The sequence below is a fragment of the Lagenorhynchus albirostris genome, chromosome 5 (genome assembly GCF_949774975.1).
Source record: "Lagenorhynchus albirostris chromosome 5, mLagAlb1.1, whole genome shotgun sequence".
Lineage (NCBI taxonomy): Eukaryota > Metazoa > Chordata > Mammalia > Artiodactyla > Delphinidae > Lagenorhynchus > Lagenorhynchus albirostris.
The window spans coordinates 134,420,225-134,439,961 of record NC_083099.1 but is presented as its reverse complement, the minus strand read 5'-3'; the positions used below and the strand labels follow the sequence as shown (position 1 = coordinate 134,439,961).

The following is a 19,737-nucleotide window of genomic DNA, read 5'->3' as shown; positions in this document are numbered from 1 at the left end:
CATTCCTGCCTCCTTCACTTTTATCTAATTCGACACAAAATCCATTCATTGAGTGTTTACATGCCGGGAGTTGTTAGAAGGGGATAGTATATGACACAGAGGAACTTATAATGAAGTTGGCGAACGAAGACTTGCACTCCTGACACAATTCCATGAGATGAAGACTCTAGTTAGGGATGATGATAAGTGTTATAACTACCCTTCTGCACATCACCAGGAGCAGAGAACTTAACTTACAGCACGTATACACACACACAAACACACACACACACTCTAGAAGCAAGGCTTTGATAAAAACAGCTGCCTTTGGGGACAGGGTGGGAGGGAGACATTTGAATTCCCTTTCGTAATTTTAATTAATTAATTTATTTATTTATTTATTTTCTGGGGGTCACGACACGCAGTATGTGGGATCTTAGCTCCCCGACCAGGGATTGTACCCGCGCCCCGTGCAGTGGAAGCACAGAGTTTTAACCACTGGACCGCCAGGGAAGTCCCTTGTAATTTTAAAATTTGAAACCATGTGAATATATTACCTATTCCCAAAATAAGGAAATAAAATTAAGAGAAAAGGAAACTTCCCACCATCTTACCTCTGCCCTCTCATCTGATTCAGTTTATCAAGAGGGATACTTCTGGGTTACTTTTAGAATGCCGATCAAATTTCACTTTCCTTGGAGTCATAGATTTCATGCCCTTGGCTCAAGGACTAAAGTTCTAATCCACTGGTAATCCACCAATGGTTGAAGCCACTCCTTTAAAAGCTCCCCCATGTTAATCTATTGAGCATATACTGCCGTAGGTCTCACAACAACTCCACCATTTCTCCCATCCCTGCAGCTTCACAAGGGTGGAACACAGAGCTCACTGGCAATTTCTTCATTTGTGTATCCACAGGGGAGAAGGGCTGGTGAAAGCACCAGAAGTCCCCCTGGGCACGGCAATTATGGATTGCAAGAGCCACTCAGGACTCTCTTTTGAGCAAGGTACAAGGAACGTGATGATGAAAAAATACGGTTTCTGCGTTCAAAGAGCTGATAGCCTACAAGAGGAAGTAAGAAATATGCATGGAAGTAATAATACCCACATCAACACGAAATACCAAGAGTGGTGCAGGCATCGGGGCCACCACGGTTCACGGGAAGAAGACGTCGCTTCTGGTGGGATGGTCACAGAAAGCTTCCGGAAGAAGTGGGATTTGGCCGGCTCTTGGACAGGGGAGAGGTGGAGATGACCATGTGGGGAGGCGCTATGGGCAAAGGCAGTGAGGCATCGGGGTCTGATGGTTGCTGCTTGTTTTCAAGAGAGCAAATCACCGAATGAGGCTGAAGTAGAGATGTCTCTGTGAGAGGTCAGACTGGTAAGACGGATGCTGGAAGGGGAAGAGGGCATCTGAGGGGAGTCTTGGCCAGCAGGCTGATAAGGAGGGCCAGTGGGGACACCCCCTTTTTTTAAAAAAATTTTTTATTGGGGTATAGTTGTTTTACAATGTTGTGTTAGTTTCTACTGTACATCGAAGTGGAGTTCTCTGTGCTATACACAGGTCCTTATTAGTTATCTATTTTAGTACATATTAGTGTATGTATGTCAAGGGGACACCCCTTAAGTCTTCAGAACAGGGGAGTCACATATGGATGGGAAAGCCAATGAGGTGGCAACTCTCTACAAGAAATGAGACCCACCGGTCTGAGGAAGGCCTCCTCCTACCCAGTGAAGGAAGAGACATATTAAAAGGGGGAGTGGAGGGCATTCCCTGCCAGTCCAGCGGTTAGGACTTGGCGCCCTCACTGCTGGGGCTTGGGTTCAATCCCTGGTCGGGGAACTAAGATCCTGTGAGCCATGCAGCCAAAACACTCAATCACTTAAAAAAAAATTAGAAAAAAAAAAGGGGAGGGGGGTGGATGCCAGGACCCCAATGGAATCCTAAGCCAATAAACTGTATCTCGTCCTCCCTGCTCGATAGGGCTTTTATGGCTGCCCACCAGCAAGCTCCCAGGGGAACTTTTGCCTTTGGGTACTCCAGGCTGTGCCTTCTATTCCAGCCAAGATACATTTCTTCAGTCCACCAGCTCACTCTTCACTCCGGCACTTTAGTTTTTAATTAGCTGCACAGAAAGGTGCTGTATTTCTTTACCTCACCACAACATAGACCTTTGCCTTCTTGACCAAGGTTTGCCTTGACAGAATGATGAATTGAGGACACACAAACACACACACACACAGGAACTAAAACTGTTGTGCTGTACAGATGTGGCTTTGAATGCAAAGGCTACTCTGGTACCACACCTTATAGCACCACTCATGGAAAGCTCCGCTCCTACAACGCTGTGACTTAAGGATGACTCCGTCATGAATTCTCACTATCCTACCACTCACTGTCTGAACTCAAGAATCCAATAGATTTAGATACATCTTCAGAAGCATTCTTAGCTCTCACAATTCTGTTCCTGGCTGCCCAAAGCTTAGGAACCAAATGGATTCAGATAACATGGCATCTCTCACTACACAAACGCAGGATTTAGGTGGTGCAGGGTTATCTGTACTTTGCAACGAAACGGTGTCCCTTTGAGATCTTGCATATTGAAATTTGGGCAGAGAATTTTAAACAAATGGAAAAGACACTGACTTGCAGCTCTCCTTCCCACCATCCACCTGGGTTCTTTTTTCGGATCAAAATCAGCTGACCAGGGGCGAGGGTAAGCTGCTCGGGACCAGTAGCAGTGTAGGACGCAATAACCTGGGCAATTTCTGGAAAACAAGACCAAACATAGCAGTGCACCATTAGAGTCAGGAAAAGGAGAGCCTAAGAAGACACAGCCACCTCCCAGGGTCACGGGTCAACATCGTCAAAGCCGGTGTACGGGCCAGTTTTCTACTAAACGAAGAAGGCTCGGTGGCCCTTCTTTGACCACACGGCAAATGCAGTATTCAGGAGCTGGGCTTGTCTTCCGGTTCTGCCCAGTCTGCTCGAGGACCCCCTCATCTCTCAGACCGTACCAACTTGCCTCCACAACCTCCCACTCTCCCCCAAGTCCGCACCCTACCCCCACTGCCCCAATTCCCAAGAACCCCCCGATGCAGCAGCTGGGCCTCATTCATCCCCAACTGCCCTCCGCCCTCACATAGTGCTGATTATTATTAGCACATGGTCCAGTCAAGGATCGTTGAGCGAATCAAGGAACTCAAATGAACCTTTTCCACCTGCCAAGTACAGTAGAAAGAGAAATCTGTTTTCTTCAGAAACCACCAGGAGTGTGCACTAGCTAATTTCTTTCTATGTTACGACTTTCTTTAGACTCTCTCTTCTACCCACAAGCCCATTTTCTTTGAGGCTCACATTTTGAGGGTGATCCCTGAATATCAGGTAGGAATCACATCAATGTAAGTTTACTTCTTTTTACTTCAAGTTAGAGGACGATCCTGCAGTCAAGAGGAGGGATTTTATGCAAAACAACAATTCAGCACAGAAAACAAAAAATGTAAACAGTTCTGTACTTTTCCTGAATGTGAACAGTCTCATGGGAAAAATTCCAGCAGTACCACAGACCAGGCTCTGAAAAGTACATTTCTCCTGGCACAGGAGTTCAACTACGAAAGGACAAAATCCTCCTCTGACCGAATGCTGGTGTATCCGCAGCGACGGCCTTGTGAACTTCTAGAAGCAAGACAGAACAGATTGTTCTATTCCTCTCCACTCTCTCCCCATCATAACTGTTCTTGAAAGAAAGAGATGAAGAAAGAAGGAATGAAGTAAAGACAGACAGACAGAAGGAAAGAGGTGAAAGGCCCATGCTCCTGCTTCCCTGAAGGCACATTAGCCCCCTAGGACACTGTTCTGTAATAAGCGGCCACCAGGCTAGGAGCACCAGGCCATCCCGGTGCGGGCTGGCCCTGACACATGCATCCCAGAGCTCAGGCGAAGCGAGAAAGAGCCCAGCGTACACATACGTGGGCTCCACTGAGAGCTCAAGCTGGGAAATCTGTGCTGGGGATGAGAATTCTCCCCCAACATGCCAAGGACTAGTTCTAAACTCCACGAGTTTTCCATTTGGAAAAGATCCAAATCAGTGCCCGATTTGGCCCCTGATGTCCCTGCTCCTCAAAGGACCTGGCCTGCGTAGCCAGCGACCTGCCCTGACACTCTTTTCTGTCTTTTCCAGCTTTTTTGAGCAGCTCGCTGGTTTCAGTGCAAAGTTAAGCCCCTCTGGACCCTTTGGAATGACAATTCAAAATGTAGCATACTCCTGGTTAAAACAGACATTTGACCGGGGTGGTCCAACATCTGAGTCAGACTAAAACCCTACAACTGCCTAAAAACCCACCTTTCCTTGCCAGGTAAGCCCATTTGGAGCTGAGCACGAGACACAGATACACATCCCTGTCAGCACTGCGGTGACTCTTTCAACCTGTAATTTCTTAAGGCTGTAATAGCACAAAAGCTCAAATGACCTAGAGAGGAAGACAGGCCATACAACCGTATGATTTCACATCTGCTTCTTTCTTCTTTCAGGCTTGTATGTATAGAATATGTGATTTTGTTTAAATAAACTAAAACACTCTGAGTTCAGAGGGATGGCTGTGATTTTTGTACCTTCACCGTGTACCTGAGGAAAACCACCCAATGGCTTCTAAATTAATAGGACCTGCACTCTGATAATACGTGTTGCTCTCTCATCTCCTCCGTTATTTATGTCCTGGGACTAAATATGCTTCCAGGAAACAAACAAGGGCTTCCTGAACCTAACGAGAGGAGGACTAAGCAGCTGCTGACCCCAAATCCTACAGGTTCATGCATTATAACTTCCCACCATCTTGCCTGAATTATTTCTTCACATCCCAAGAGAACATTGTCTGGTAATGTCCCTACTCTCCATGTGTGAGGCAACAGCCACATTTCATAACCATCTATAAATACATTATTAATGGATTCCAAGGAAAGGATCTCCTCCAACCACTCTTCGGACAGATTCTTTTGTCTTTTCTTTTCTTTTTTAAGGCTTCTGGCCCCAATAAACAAAGATTGGGAGCAACTATCAATTACATTTAAAATATTGAAAAATAAGCATCAGGGTTTGTCACTTACCAGGTTTTTTTCCTAAACTCCCTGTTTTCCCAGCAGTTCCAGAGCCCTTAAAACAGAGCAGAAGGTCTCATTTGCATACTGAAGAGTTTTGGTCAAGCAACTTAAAAAACGATTAATGATGACACAAACCCGCTTGAGCCCCTAAATTCCCCTTTTCATTCTGGGGAAACATAGCATTGTATCTCCTGACATTATGATCTGTATCAAGGAAAACATGGGGCGAAATAAGTACTTTAAAAGCATGTAGCTTTTACTCTCTTCTTAAGAGAAAAATTAGCAAAGTAAGTGGCACTGTAGGACCCCAGAGGGTTCAGGTATTGACTGTGTGTAACATGGGCGCATCCTGTCCCTGGGTCAGGTGAAACAGGGGCTGCCCCGCCAGGAAGACTGTTAGTCTACAGCCTAAACACTAAGCTCATGCTTGATGTCCAAATGGTTAATTATTAAACACTTCACACATAAAAAATGTACAGAGACTATAATAGACATCCATGAGGGCAATGGATGTCTATTATAGTCTCCATATACTAAAGACTAAATATGTGAAAATATTAATATTATTAATATTTTAATTAAATTAACAATACATGGAAATATTAATATTTTGGTACATTTGCTTTAGGGCTTTCTTTTTTTTTAAAGAAGGAAAACAGTACAGTGGCAATTCAAACACCCCTTCCCCCATCCCATTATCTGAAGAGGCAGCCACTCTCCTGTATATCCTTTCTACCCAAACCTTAACACTGTTTAAACACTGAAATTTCTCTTGTAATGCTGGACACACAGCCCATAGAAGCAGACCATTTTTTTCCCCAACTACTGAGTGTTTCAAAAGTGCTCTGGGGTTGAATTCCTTCATAGATACTCATGGAATTTTAAACCAGCTGAGCAAGCCAAGCCAGCAGAGACTCAGCTGGGACAGGGGCCAGGCCGTAATCTGTCCTTGCAAAGTGCTTTATTCCAGATTAATTTTCACTCTTGTGTCCCTATCTTCCAGTAAATTAAGTATTCCAATTAAAACAGAATAAAACAAAAGGCTTAATTAACTAAATGAGAGTAACTTTAAGAATAAAAATATGTAATTATCTACCAGGAACACAACTTATCATTGTCCCTACCTATATTTATACTGAAATTCAATAACCATTTACCAGGGAAAGTTTGAATTAAAATGTTTACTCTGATTATGCTTTCTGTATTAACCAAGTTATACAATACCCATCTTCCTTGCAATTTTTATAGGCTGCATATCAAAATGAAGGAACACTAATGATACAAGATTCCAAATGACCAGTTACTTTCCCAGTATAGGCTTAAATATACTCTCTCTATTCCATAAAAAGAACAAAGCAATTAGCAAGCCAGTGGTAGAATTCAAGCAGCTTCAATGTGCTCCCTTTTAAACACCACAGCCAGCACTTAAGCTGAGACGCAGTCAGATGGCCAGGTTCCATCCTGGCGTTTCTTAAGAATGCAGCAGAAAAGTTGATCCAGGCTACGTGCCCCAGCCCTGCTCGTGTAGAGAAGGGAAGCAGGTTTAGGACAACCTCCCCCTTGTCCACGGGTCAATTTTGGTATCTGAAGCTGGGTCTGGTTTTTAAGTTTGGCGGGATATGGCCTTATAATATTGAAGTCTATGTCCAAGTAGGATGAAAGAGCTGCCTTTTTTGATTTTTTCATTATTATGAACTAATGTTGCTAAATGTCTAAAATCTTTGGCACTGTTAGTTCTTCTGTGGCTGATATTTAAGGCTGCGGTTAAGAAAGCACTTTACAACTCAACTTACCTTTAGAAAATGTCACAGTGCATTTTTTGAAACTTACTGACTTTGGATGGTTTTTGGTAGAAAACTCTAATTTATTAAAATCTAATGCAAGTCAATGGCTTTTGTGTTTAACTGATCCCAAAGGTAAAGCCATTTTAAGAGGTTTTGTGCATGGGAGCAGAAATCCAGTTTAGTTTTTAATGTTTTCCCTCTACTCCCCTGAAATATCTCCATGGTTCTTATTGGATATAACTGGCTGGCCTGGAGAAGAGCTGAATTTTCCCTCTCCAGGTCTGCAGAGGACAATACAACGACAGTCCTACAGAAAAGAAGTACTTTCTTTCCAGCTTCTGCCAAATTCTCCAAGGGTAAAACACTTATGCAAATCCCTCCAGGGGAATTTCAGCAAGCTGCTCTCAAGACCAAAGCAAGGGAAAACAAACCAAAAACTCCCCAAACAACAATGACATTCCTTAAAAAGAAAAACAAAGCAGCAAATAAAACTATTCCTAGGAACTGCAGGGAAGGTGAGAAGGCTGACATGGAAGAACTACCATAGCTTATCACCAGGCCCAGCTTCGCTCCCCAGGCAGCCATGGGTCTGTTAAATGACTACATCTATAACCTGAAATTCCCACTAACTTGAAATTGGCCACTACGAGATAGGCTCCCATACTCTAGTAGGCCCACACCACCATTTCCTTAATCTTGTGCTATCTCAAGGCCACTTCATGCAACTGAATTTTTAGGGCCCCATTAACAACAATGGGGAGCCACTTCCAATTTGTAAGGATAACAGCATTTAAAATAAATTCAGTCCAGGGGGCTTCCCTGGTGGTGCAGTGGTTGAGAGTCCGCCTGCCGATGCAGGGGACGCGGGTTTGTGCCCCGGTCCGGGAAGATGTCACATGCTGTGGAGCAGCTGGGCCCCTGAGCCATGGCCGCTGAGCCTGCACGTCCGGAGCCTGTGCTCCACGGCGGGAGAGGCCACAACAGTGAGAGGCCCGCGTACCTCAAAAAATAAATAAATAAATAAATAAATTCAGTCTCTGATCAACGGAGATACTAAGTTCTAGCCAAAGTGTACCAATTTCTTAGATCTTGAGTCTTCCTAGTGTGTAGGCAAAAATACAAATTCTAAAAACTCTACTGCTCAATATTCTGGGGCCAGTATCACCAAAATACTTTTGTTTACATGGGCATGATATTGCTGTGTATCTTTCTTGAAGTTTCTCAAATCAGTGACCCTGAAGACTAAATCTAGAATATTTACTCTGAATCCTAAGTCAGTTACATTCAGGAATAGAGATGAATCCTGAGTATTATCCCAGCTGACGCAGACCAGCCTCATTATGAGCAGTCTCCACTGAGCCCCGGGGGGGTTCTTCTGCTTCTGGGAAGCCAAGGCTGACCCTGCGGCACCAATAGACAATTTCAAACAATTACAGGTCACACTGTATTTGCTGTCACGTTCCAGAACTTAGCAAAACCCAACAATGATGTTCCACCGGCAAACATCATGACTCCCTGAAAAGAGAATCGCTGCACAGAAAGGGAGAGGAAACAGTTAATGTGGGTTTACCTCTGAATCTTTAAGCCTCACATAGTTAGAAGGGAAGACTCCGGACTTGTCGCCCACTGTTCCTGTCCACCAGTCACCATCTTTCTTGGTAACCAAAATCACATCCCCTTGCTGAAAGGTTAAATCGCCTTGCTCAGAACTCTCGTAAGTGTACATGGCAATAAATTCTGGTGGGGAGAAATATTGAGATACGGAGAGAGCTTGATCGTTTACAGAAATCCCAGACAACTTTGCAAAAGCAAGATTATGAATAAGGAAATTATTAGGATAAGGTCCATTCAAGAGAAAGGCTAGTCACTGATAAAATGCAGAGTTACAGAACCCCCTGGGCTCCAAATTCCCCGACTGCACATAAAAATTCAATAACTGCAGCCGGGGAGACAATTCCTGTGAAGACCCAGGACCAGGAACAACAACAAAAAAAACCCAACTGCATGTCCACCAACACCAGTACTGACAGTGATCCCCGATTTAACACCATGGTTTCTTTTTACATGAAAATGGTTTTCACGTTCACTTTTAGCTAACATTTACTGAGTACCTAGGTCATGCTGAGCACTGGGTTAGATGCACTGACATGCCAGGCTCCTTGGTGACCTCGTCAAATATCTGTGATTCACTTTTGAAGATACCAAGTCACCATTTTAGAAACCTTTTAGACATGGTATATCCTTTATGTAAATTAAGTAAGACACGTTTTTCATTATTCAAGTGCCTCGGTGAAAATTTAAGTCCTATTGTGCCATATACACAGATGGCAGGAAGCTGTTAGAACACAAAATTTAAAATATATATTCTTTGGTTAAAAACGGACACCTACTTGTCATTCAAGTATAAACAGGTAGAGTGGACTGCTGACAAAAGTAGTGTCTACCCAATCCCAGAAAATAATCACGCTTTTCTGAACAAGTGGAAAAGACAAATCACAGTTTCTTACATTTGATTTTCATGTAATTTAGTCGTAAAGGACAAGAATTAATGTTCTTTACTGTCCTGAATGTGAAGGATGTGCATTCCAGAGGAAGTTTTTCTTTTGAATTATAAACAGCTGACTTTACTAAGGCTTAGAAACCAAGTCACACTCTCAGAAAGATCACTTGACACAAAGTTCTAGACACTACACTAGGTAGAGAATAAAAGATTTCCAGAAAGATGAACATACGTTTCTTATTTCCACTTTTTGTCCATTTTATCCTAGGCCTTTGTGTATTTTTTAAAAAGCAAAAACGACAAAACAAAAAAACACCATTTACCGGAAAAGTTCATTTTATGATGGATGATGGATGGAGTGTTTCTTGCTAAAATTTCATATGATAGTCCTTAAATGCAGAGCTTAATGTAAATTAATTTAGTATGGAGGACTAAATTAATTTAGTCCTAATTATAAGAGCCTCTGCAGGAGGCACTAATGAAAGCTAAAACAAACACCAAAAAACACAAACCCTCCTAATGCTTATGCTCATGTGGGCAGCTCTCCAAGGGGCTGCTTCAGCCTCCCTGTGCTGACCTGTAGGCTGAGGCCAGCAGACCCCGAGATACAAGGTCATCCAAATGTACAAGGCAGAACAGAAGCCTCTCTGTCTTTAGCCCTCCAGCACTGGTGACACACACCTCCACAGTTAAAACTGGAAAAATGATTTCCCGCACAAGGAAATCAAAGTTTGGCAGCTTGAATAAGGACATTGTTTTTTCATTAATATATTCCTTTTTCGGATTTCTCAACATTCTGACCCTTCCCTTTTCATTTTGTTCCGTTACTTGTTCCTTAGCTCATGTTTGGCCATTTCAGATTGGATCCTTGGCAATCAATCCTTTTCCCAGTGATTCCTGCACTTAAAAGTCACTTTCTTAAAATGGATCCAAAGTTTGAAGTCACTTTCGAAATGCTTAAGAAACTTCAGAAGCGTGAACTCTAGCTGAACTTCACACTGCAGCAGAAGATACCAAGGAGACAGGAAAGACTGTGGCTTTACTTGCCCTGTGTGCACGCAGGCATCTGCGAGGACCTTCTGGATTCAATGAAAATGGGGAGACGTGAGGACCGCTATGCGGGGCCTCCTCACCACTCAGACCCTCTTCCCCAGACATGTAACACAGGGCACTGGCAATTCCCAAGCCCATATTTTAAGAGCTAACCAAATTAACCATCTATTTAATCTGGTTTCTGGTTTACGTGAAATCTGATTACATTTAATACAGTACTGATAAGTGGTCCATTAATAAAATTAAGTATCTTTTCTCAGAATTTCAGATGTCAGTGCCCTCCCACACCCCTCCAGAAAGTCAGCAATCTCTCCTCAAATTTCTAATATCTAAATCATTTCAAAATGGATGTAATAAATATCAACCAAGGTTAGAATTTAACTCTCTTCTGTTGCCCAACTTTAAGGATGTGTGTGGTTCATCTGTAACCTACTTATTGAGGCCTCAAGTGTAGAGGCCTCTCTCTGTACAATGTTTCAAAACAAATCAACATTCATCAACCCAGCTGTTGGAAACTAACACACCATTGTAAAGCAATTATACTCCAATAAAGATGCTAAAAACAAAAACAAAAAAACCCAGCCTTTGGATGAGAAAGCTCACTGCTTTAAGTGACTATCGATAAATCCAGGAAATGAAGCAAAAAGGAAATAAGAGTAGCAGACATTTACTGACCTTTATTCCAAAAGCTTACACTACTATCTCATAAGCCTTGTAATAATTTCCTACCTCAAGTGGTGATTATTATGCCCATTTTACAGATGAGGGAGTTAAGGTATGACTAAAAGTAAATGGTCACTAGGTGAGAGAGCCAGGATACAAACTCTGGTGCTCCAGTGAGACTGAATGGATATAACACACTGAATTTGGGGGGACGGGAGGCACATATAATTTGCCTGACATAATACTGACTACACGTGCTGTGTTTAAAAGACCTTCTTGCCTGTTCTCCTAACAGTGGATAAAAAAGTCATTAAGATGACAAAAAATGTATGAAGAGAACTATCTTAATGATTGTTTTGGCAGTAATGGCAAAAACTGGATACAATAAAATACTGGATTTGTTCAGTGATGATGAAGTTTTACAGCTATACCTATAAACCAAAAAAAATTTTTACTTCTGAAATTCCTCTTGAAAAAGTAACTTTGTTACTACCTGAAATACCATTAAATTTTAACCCTTGCTGTCTCCCTTGAAACAATTGCTTTAATAATTCTATTTTTCATAAGGCAAAGTTTCTAAGGAATGTAAGTCTCATAATGGCAAACAAACTGAACGAAAGATTCCACCCTCGTGGAATTTATTCAAGGAACCTATGAAAAACTACTATACAGTTGTGTAGACATCTGTTAGCTACAAACACTGTTCATACTTCAACATGGAAAGCCTGTCTAACTTGGGTAGCGCTCATTCTTCACTTAGTACTCTGATAATGGCTGGACCAAATGAAGAAAAGACATGAGATTTTTACCATTAGAGCCTGAATTATGTAGGTTTTGTTCATTTTTAAACCTATACTATATATTGGCATATATAATCGAAAAGATTATGTCATGAAGAAGAGGAAATAAAGCAATTAATTATTTGTGTAATAAACACTCAAAATACAATTTTTAGGCCTAAATAATCTGCTGTGGTTATTTACATGGAACACAGAAATGAAACTTCTGTTTCATTTGGGGTACAAATGGCACTGACGTTACTGTGACAGTTTTACTGAACTGTATAGTTATGGCTTTAAGCCTTAATACTTACCTGTATAAAGTCAGAAAAATAGCAACTACCACAAATTACCTGTAGAGATGCTCAGAGAACTTGGTCCTTAGTGACTGTGATGGGCCTCTTTCAAGAGTCAAAGGGCTCATAATCAAACATAATTAGAAAATTCAGTTTTTATGATCAATATATCTGATAGTATTTTGAAAGTCTCCATAAAGTACTATGACTTTGTGAAGAGCTAAACCTCATTTTAGCTTAGAGTTTAATATAATGAACGTAAATTAATGTAAACTATTTAAACATGAAATCCATCTTCATTTCCAACATTCACTGTATTACACGATTCCCTCCACCTTCTAAAGAACATGATCTGAGTCAGGTTCTCACCTTCTCCTGACACGGCCGGCTTGGCTGCTGGGGAAGCTACTCTCTTTAGACTAGCAGGACTTTCTGAAGAACCAGAATCCATGCTGGAAGAGGGGGGAAAGTATTTTAATTTTCACCCTCAAAGAAAACAGTACAAATGACACTGACTTTTCTTTTTAAAAACTGTTTAACATTTAAAGCATTGATAATCTACAGCTGAAATAGATGCACTCAGCTAAGTCAAAACACATCACAAGGGGCCACAGAGGCCTGATTCCAAGCTCACATCCTTGTTTGTCAGCACTTTGCTTTGCTGGATACACAGCTAACGTATTGGTCTATTTCAAAGCATGACTGACAGATGCTCATTCAGTAATTTTGCTCTTCATCTCTTCTTGAAGCTCATAATTTGTTTTGACCACCTACATGGTTAGAACAATTAAACAACAACCTTTATGTTAAGGTTGCATGCTATAAGTTTCCTAATGAAAAAGATAATTCATTCTTCCATAAATTTTCCCAAATGCTTTGGGCCTCTAAGTAGTCCTGTACGTCTGGAACAGTACTGGATACTAAGCATGAAGAGGGGCATAATCTCCAACAAATCCATAAGAATGTTCCAGGTCTCAGAGTAGAATTCCCTCATGCATAAGTCAATGAAAAACAGGATATACAGGTTTCTATGAGCAAGGAAAAAAATGACCATTTATCTGTAAGAGGCTCTCCCCTGTTGCCATGTACCCTAATTTTTGCAGTTAAAAGATCCAGTTTAAAGACAAAACAATCCTGCAACTCGTATCTATGAATCTTAACTAGTGCAAACAATAATTTCATGCCTGACATGGTTTTCATCCAATAGAAGCAGATAAATACAAACATACCTCGTAGATTTCCTTATGGGCCCTGAAATGAGTTTCACGTAGGACTTGGGGAACCACCCCTTCTGGCCTTGAACTTCTCCAAACCACCACATGTCTTGCTGCTCCAGGACTGTGATGACATCATTTTTGTTAAAATTTAAATGGTTGTCTTTTTTGGCTCTCCAAGGATACAGGGCTTGTGCTTGTAGCCCCTCCACCTTTTCGCCCTTGTGTGGAAGAACATAAAGGACCTCTCATCACTCTGTGATTTGTTATCCATTCAGGTGACGTGAACACCGGCTCCTCCCCTGCGACGGGCACACGCAGGCACATGCTCAGCCACAGAGGACCCTGCCTCGGCACAGCACTGGTGCCACATGCTCCACTGTTTTCAGTGACTGTTTATTTCCAAAAGTGGAGGTGAAAATCTGCTAGCCTATTCACAAAGCCGTGGTCGGGCCATCTAGAATTCTCTATTTAAACAAGCCAGGAGGTCGTGTTTATTCTGTTGCACCCGGCTGTGTGCCTTTTCTGTTTGGGTTCTATTTTAAGTCTCAAGTTGCCCAGGGCACTCCCATTCCTGCCAATTTCCAATCGGATTTGGGTGTTTAGTGGGGGATTAATACCAGAGCAGAAACCTTATAAAATCTCAAAAGGTAATTAACTGATATCTTAGTTTAGGCGGACACAGGGAAATACACCTTGCATTGGATTAGGCTTGTTTCAGTTCCTTTTTAGAGGAACAGTGGTTTGGCAAGCATAAATCCACTGTAATCCTCATTTACTATAAATACATCTATATGCAAACCATATACAAAGATGAATAAAATGCCATCTCTGCCTCCCCCAAATAATTTAGGTTAAAACACTTTATTAACCAGAAAGCACTATAAAAATGGGCAGTATGATATTATTACCAAGGAACTCATAATTAATGAGGAAGAAAGAGATACAAACAACTATGCCTACCACCCGGCAGAATGAAATAGGCTAAGAAGAGGTTCCAACTATTCACTGCCGGAACAGAGAGAAAAGAGGGATTAATGCTGCCTGAGGGCAACACGGGGAGTTTCACAGAGGAGGCAGCGTTTGAGCTGAGCCTTGAAGGATGAGAAGGATTTTGGTAGCTAGGGCTTCGGAGGAGGGGCACTCCAGGCAGAGGGCACAGCCGCGCGACGCTGTCCCGCAAGGTCCAGGAGGAGAAGCGCGATCTGGGGGTGCATGTGGCCTAGTCTCATGGAGGGGTGGAGTAGGAGATGAGGCTGGAAAGGTGGGGTGAGGCATTTATTACCTTTTTTAAGACTGTAACATAAAACAGTTACAGTATCTTAAAACAGTACTAAAAAATACAACAACATCAACTTTCAATTATATACGTAAATGGACAAGAACAAGGGATAATGCCCAATGACAGTTCATTCAGAACCAACTTGGACTTGCCTGTAGAAGATATTTTCATAATGACATTTAACTGTGATTATGTCTGACAAGTGGAGAATTTATGAGAGGTCGAAGAGTTTCGGCTTCCATGTTGGTCTCCATGGGTTCTCGCCTTCTTAGACCTATGACATCCCTATTTCTTTCCATCTCGACTGTACACTCCACCCAGTCTTCAGAACTGAGGAGGGGTCTCTGGATTCCAAACGCCCCCCAGGACCACAGAGTCTCTGCCCACCGTGTCCCCACCTCGTGCTTGCAGGGAGCCTCACACCGGAGCCGTGGATCTCAGTGCTTCTGTGTTGCCCAATCCTCTCCATCACTTCCGTTTAGTCTCTGCCATTTCACCTGGGCTCCAGTATTTCATAACCTCTCACCCCGAGAAATCTTTGCTGCACCTGCCCTGTCCATCTTTCCATGTGGAGACGCCTGAATAACCAGCATGGAATCAGGCAGAACACGGACTCTGGGTTTGAACCCCAAGTCTGTAACTTACTAATTGTGTGACCTTGGACAACTGTTTAATCTCTCCAGGCCTCAGTTTCCACATCTCTAAAACAGAGACACTTTCTTCAAAAGGTGGTTAAGAAAGTGTAACAGGATCTATCTTTAGAGCAGCTATGAGAGTAATAATCTTAACAGGGGTGGCTTATGTTACTATTATTATTTCTAGTCCCAAACTGTGCAGTATTGCTGGAGAAAGCCAAGATAATGTGTGATGACCAGTTACACGTTCAGGTTAAATTCAGCCACGTCAGGCTTCATCGTTCTTTATGCAATTCCTTTTATGCAGGCTCCGAAGGCCCTCGGGCGCCCCTCCTGAAAAAGCTGCCCAGAGCACAACCTGAACTCCTTTCCCTCTTTCTCCAACCTCTCTTCACCCTTCCTCTCCCAGAAGAAAAAGAAGCCTGTCTTCTTTTCTGTGCTTTTAATGCTGCTCCCACTTAGGTTCACAGATATGTTCTACTTGCCTCTTTGCCCGGACCACCGCCTTTAATAATATGAGCACCACCACCCCCGCTTTCTGGAAACAGCCTTCAACTTCGCCTCATTTTCCTGGTCCTGAGCCCTCCTCCACCAGAGTCACCACGGCTGAGCATGACACTTGTGCCACCTGCTGAGCTGGGACAGATGCAAAGAAAAGGAACAGCTCCTCTCAGGAGCTGCCCTACTTCCAGGTCAGAGAAGACACACGCTCTGTGCAATTTCCATCTTCGTGCACTCTCTCTCCTTTGAAGAGCTCACTCATTTCCTGAGATCTGATCTATGTCCCAATTCCTGCCAGACAGAATGACCTGGCTGTCCCCCTCTCACCTTAAAATTAACACGTCTAAAACCCAACTTCTTTTCGCTAAAAATCAATTTCTCTTTCTGCCTTCCTTGTTCCCCTGTAAAGTCAAATCTTTTTCTCAGTCCCAGACCTTTCCTTTCCTTTTTGCTCCCACAGGCACTGGGGCTCCACCCTCTTCAACTGTTGTCAGTGCCCCTGTGTCCCCGACTCGAATCTTCCTGCACACACCACCCTCCATGTGAATCTGCCCGGAGCCTGTGTTCACTCTGGCTGTTCCCCGAGCAGAAACTGTCCCTGACCCCAAATGCCTGCCAGATGGGCAATTTCACTGTTTGGTTTGACTATTTATAGAAATTTCATTCCTTTATTTATTAAGTAAATAAATAAGGGAATAAATTCCTTTACTTATTATCCTTTCAGAAATTACTTTCTTAGCAAGGCATTTAAGAGCTTCCCATTAATCTGTAATCGGTCTATCTTTTTGGGTAAATATTCAATGGTCTAGCCAAATGGATTGACCCACGACTTTCCTGAAACACTCTCTGACCTCCTACCTAAAGCCTCTCCTCACATTATTTTCTTTTTATCTTTTTATTTTATACTGGAGTATAGCTGATTAAAAATGCTGTGACACCCTCACAGTATTTTCTGTCTGACATGCCAGCCCTCTCCGTTTCCTAAGAAGCCCTTACCCACTGTTCAAGATGGAGTTCAAATGTCTGAACTCCATCCTCTGAACTGTCACTATTCCCTCTACTGGGAAAATGTGAACTGGATCCCGCCCTGCCAGCCGACCCAGATGCATATAATGAGGCTTTACTCCTAAATGACATTGACAACAAGCACTGGCTGAATCTGTCCGCCCCACACAGGCACTTGAGGTCCTCCCTGCTCCCATCGATGCTGTTACCTGGCCTAAAACAGGAGATGGAGAGGAGCCCGTGGCTGTGGCTGGAGTGAAGGCTGATCTCTGTCTCAACTGCCCGGCGCTCGGAACGGTGAGGGAGGGCTGGGCTGCCCATGCATCCCAGTTGTCGGTTTCTGGTTTCTCGTTCGTGCTGGTGGGCCACCTGGAAGGCGAAGCACGCCACCATGAGTGGCAAGGACTTCCTGATGCACCGACATTTCTCCCCCCATAAACATACACCCAGGATGTGCCTGGGGCTTGTTTAAGAACAAGGAGGGGGGAAAGAGCACTGGACTTGGGTTTGGGTCTGACCGTCACACACTAGCAATGGGTCTCAGGCAAATTCTAGTCGTTTCTCTGAATCTTGATTTCCTCGTTGATAAAATGGGAACAATATTGTGCCACTCTCGTTAGTTGTGAGGGTCACATGAAATACCACATAGAGAAGTACTTTGCAACGAGAAAGCACCAGAGAAACATCCTCTCGTGATCATTATCTTCATTTGTAACGACAATCCTAAATAAGCAAAAAGAAGTTTCGCACCACATATGAAAACATGCCAGCCCAGCGGCTGGTGCATCTCTCTGTCCCATCATCACACAGCAAGCACCAGGCCATGTGCTTGGATACCATGGTAACTACCAGTGGTATCCTTACAGCAACCTGTTGTCCTGATATCAGGGATGGTTTTAATTTTGCGATTTTATAATTTTAAATAAACACATCTGTGTCAGTGCAGATTTAAATTCAATTGACTTTTTAAAAATCTTTATAAGACATAAATCTGAAAATTAGAATATTTCCTTTGATAGATGGCACATCCTGATTCAGGGTTTGGAAAATAAGAAGCCTGGAATTATAGCAGGAGAGTTGCAGACCACACATTTATCGAGCAAGAGAGTAACACTGACTGGATCCACAGCAAAACAAAATCCTGGAAAACACAGCACTTGTCTTCTTAAAATTTTAGTGTAAGCTTTAGTTTCAAAAGTCAGAACTGTTTTTTTTTTTTTTTTTTGTGGTACGCGGGCCTCTCCCATTGCGGAGCACAGGCTCCAGACGCGCACGCCCAGCAGCCATGGCTCACAGGCCCAACCGCTCCGCGGCATGTGGGATCTTCCCGGACCGGGGCACGAACACCGTGTCCCCTGCATCGGCAGGCGAACTCTCAACCACTGCGCCACCAGGGAAGCCCAAGTCAGAACTTTTCAATCAAAATCAGGACAAGGGAATACAAACTACTATACACAAAAAAGATAGGCAACAAGGATTTACTATATAGCACAGGGAACTATAATGTCATGTAATAACCTATAATGGAAAAGAATATGAAAAAATATATACAGTAAGTCCCCTACATATGAACAAGTTCTGTTCCAAGAGCGCATTCGAAAGTCCAATCTGTTCATAAGTCCAACAAAGTTAGCCTAGGTACCCAACTAACATAATCGGCTATATAGTACTGTACTGTAATAGGTTTATAATACTTTTCACACAAATAATACATAAAAAACAAACACAAAAATAAATAAAACATTTTTAATCTTACAATATAATACCTTGAAAAGTACAGTTCAGTACCAGCTACATTACTGCTGCTTTTACGCTTGCTTCCCGACATCCTGGGGTTGAAATAAAGATACTGTACTACTGTACTCTATACAGTACAGTATAGTAAAGTACACAAAAACACAACCATGTGACAATGTACGCCAGACGCGTGAACTGACTTATGTGATTGGACATGCGAACGCACGTTCACGTCTTTGAAAGTTCGCAACTTGAAGGTTCGTATGAGGGGACTTACTGATATATAACTGAATCATTTTGCTCTACACCTGAAATTAACACAATATTATAAATCAACTATACTTCAATTAAGAAAAAAATCGAGAGGAGAATTTCAACTTGTTTTCAATCATCTAATAAAAGACTACTTTTTAGCAGAGATTAGATAGGGAGGACCTTCTTTAGCACTTTCAACCATTTATGTGAAAATGTAAGTATGAAAAACTTGCTATTCCTTACATCCTTCCCTCTACTTCCTCCTGCCTTTGGTCATCACTCACCTCTCTTTCCTCTATTTCCTCCACCTGGTCTTTCTCCAACATTAAGCCCTGACTCCTTGCCTTCAATTTGTTTCTTCTGAAAGATGATCAGACTTGAAAACAAATTTTAAACACTTCTTACGTCCCTTTTACTTGAAAGCCAGTATAAAATATTTTTAGACTACTGCACACCTAGACCAGTCCTATAACTGGAAGCGTGGACAGCGGCTTCATCTCTGCTTTCAAACCTCTGCTTACACACTGTTTTTAATGCCATTTCCTGATGACCAAAGGCATAGCACGAACAGTGGCCAAGAGTACACATCTCTTCGCTCTGGTGTACGTTTGTACAGGACTGATGAAAGAGAAAAGCTTCACAGGAAACAGCTTTCTATCTTATTCAAAACCACATGACTAAATTCAATTTCTGTTTCTGTCCAGGAAAAAAAAAGTGCTATTTCCGTGCAGGAAATGACTCTAAATATTTGCTGTCATGGGTGTCAAGCACATTATTAGGAAACTGTATTTCTCCATTTCTTCCACAAGAATGTAAGATACAGACAAATTATTGAACAAAACAAGGGTCATAGGCTTAACTTTATCCCAGGGCAAATCACTGTTGAGCAATGATATAGTTAAATCCGGGTCAGAGAATGCAATCCACAATTTGCCAGAAGACCAGAGAAAGTGGCC

At 42.5% G+C, this 19,737-nt stretch overlaps 1 protein-coding gene across 3 annotated transcripts in view; it reads right to left on the bottom strand.

Annotated features, from left to right (window-relative positions):
- Nucleotides 1-19,737, bottom strand: part of ITSN1 (intersectin 1) — a 230,390-nt gene that overhangs the window by 53,604 nt on the left and 157,049 nt on the right. For 2 of the 3 annotated variants that reach the window (XM_060150881.1, XM_060150879.1), the window contains exons 21-26: nucleotides 16,999-17,158; nucleotides 13,382-13,587; nucleotides 12,522-12,604; nucleotides 8,432-8,598; nucleotides 5,084-5,129; nucleotides 2,627-2,748 (exon numbers count right to left, since the gene is read on the bottom strand). In XM_060150881.1, coding sequence (XP_060006864.1) covers nucleotides 2,627-2,748; nucleotides 5,084-5,129; nucleotides 8,432-8,598; nucleotides 12,522-12,604; nucleotides 13,382-13,587; nucleotides 16,999-17,158 — 784 coding nt within the window. The remainder of the gene's footprint in view (nucleotides 1-2,626; nucleotides 2,749-5,083; nucleotides 5,130-8,431; nucleotides 8,599-12,521; nucleotides 12,605-13,381; nucleotides 13,588-16,998; nucleotides 17,159-19,737) is intronic. The other variant, XM_060150880.1, reaches the window with a different exon arrangement.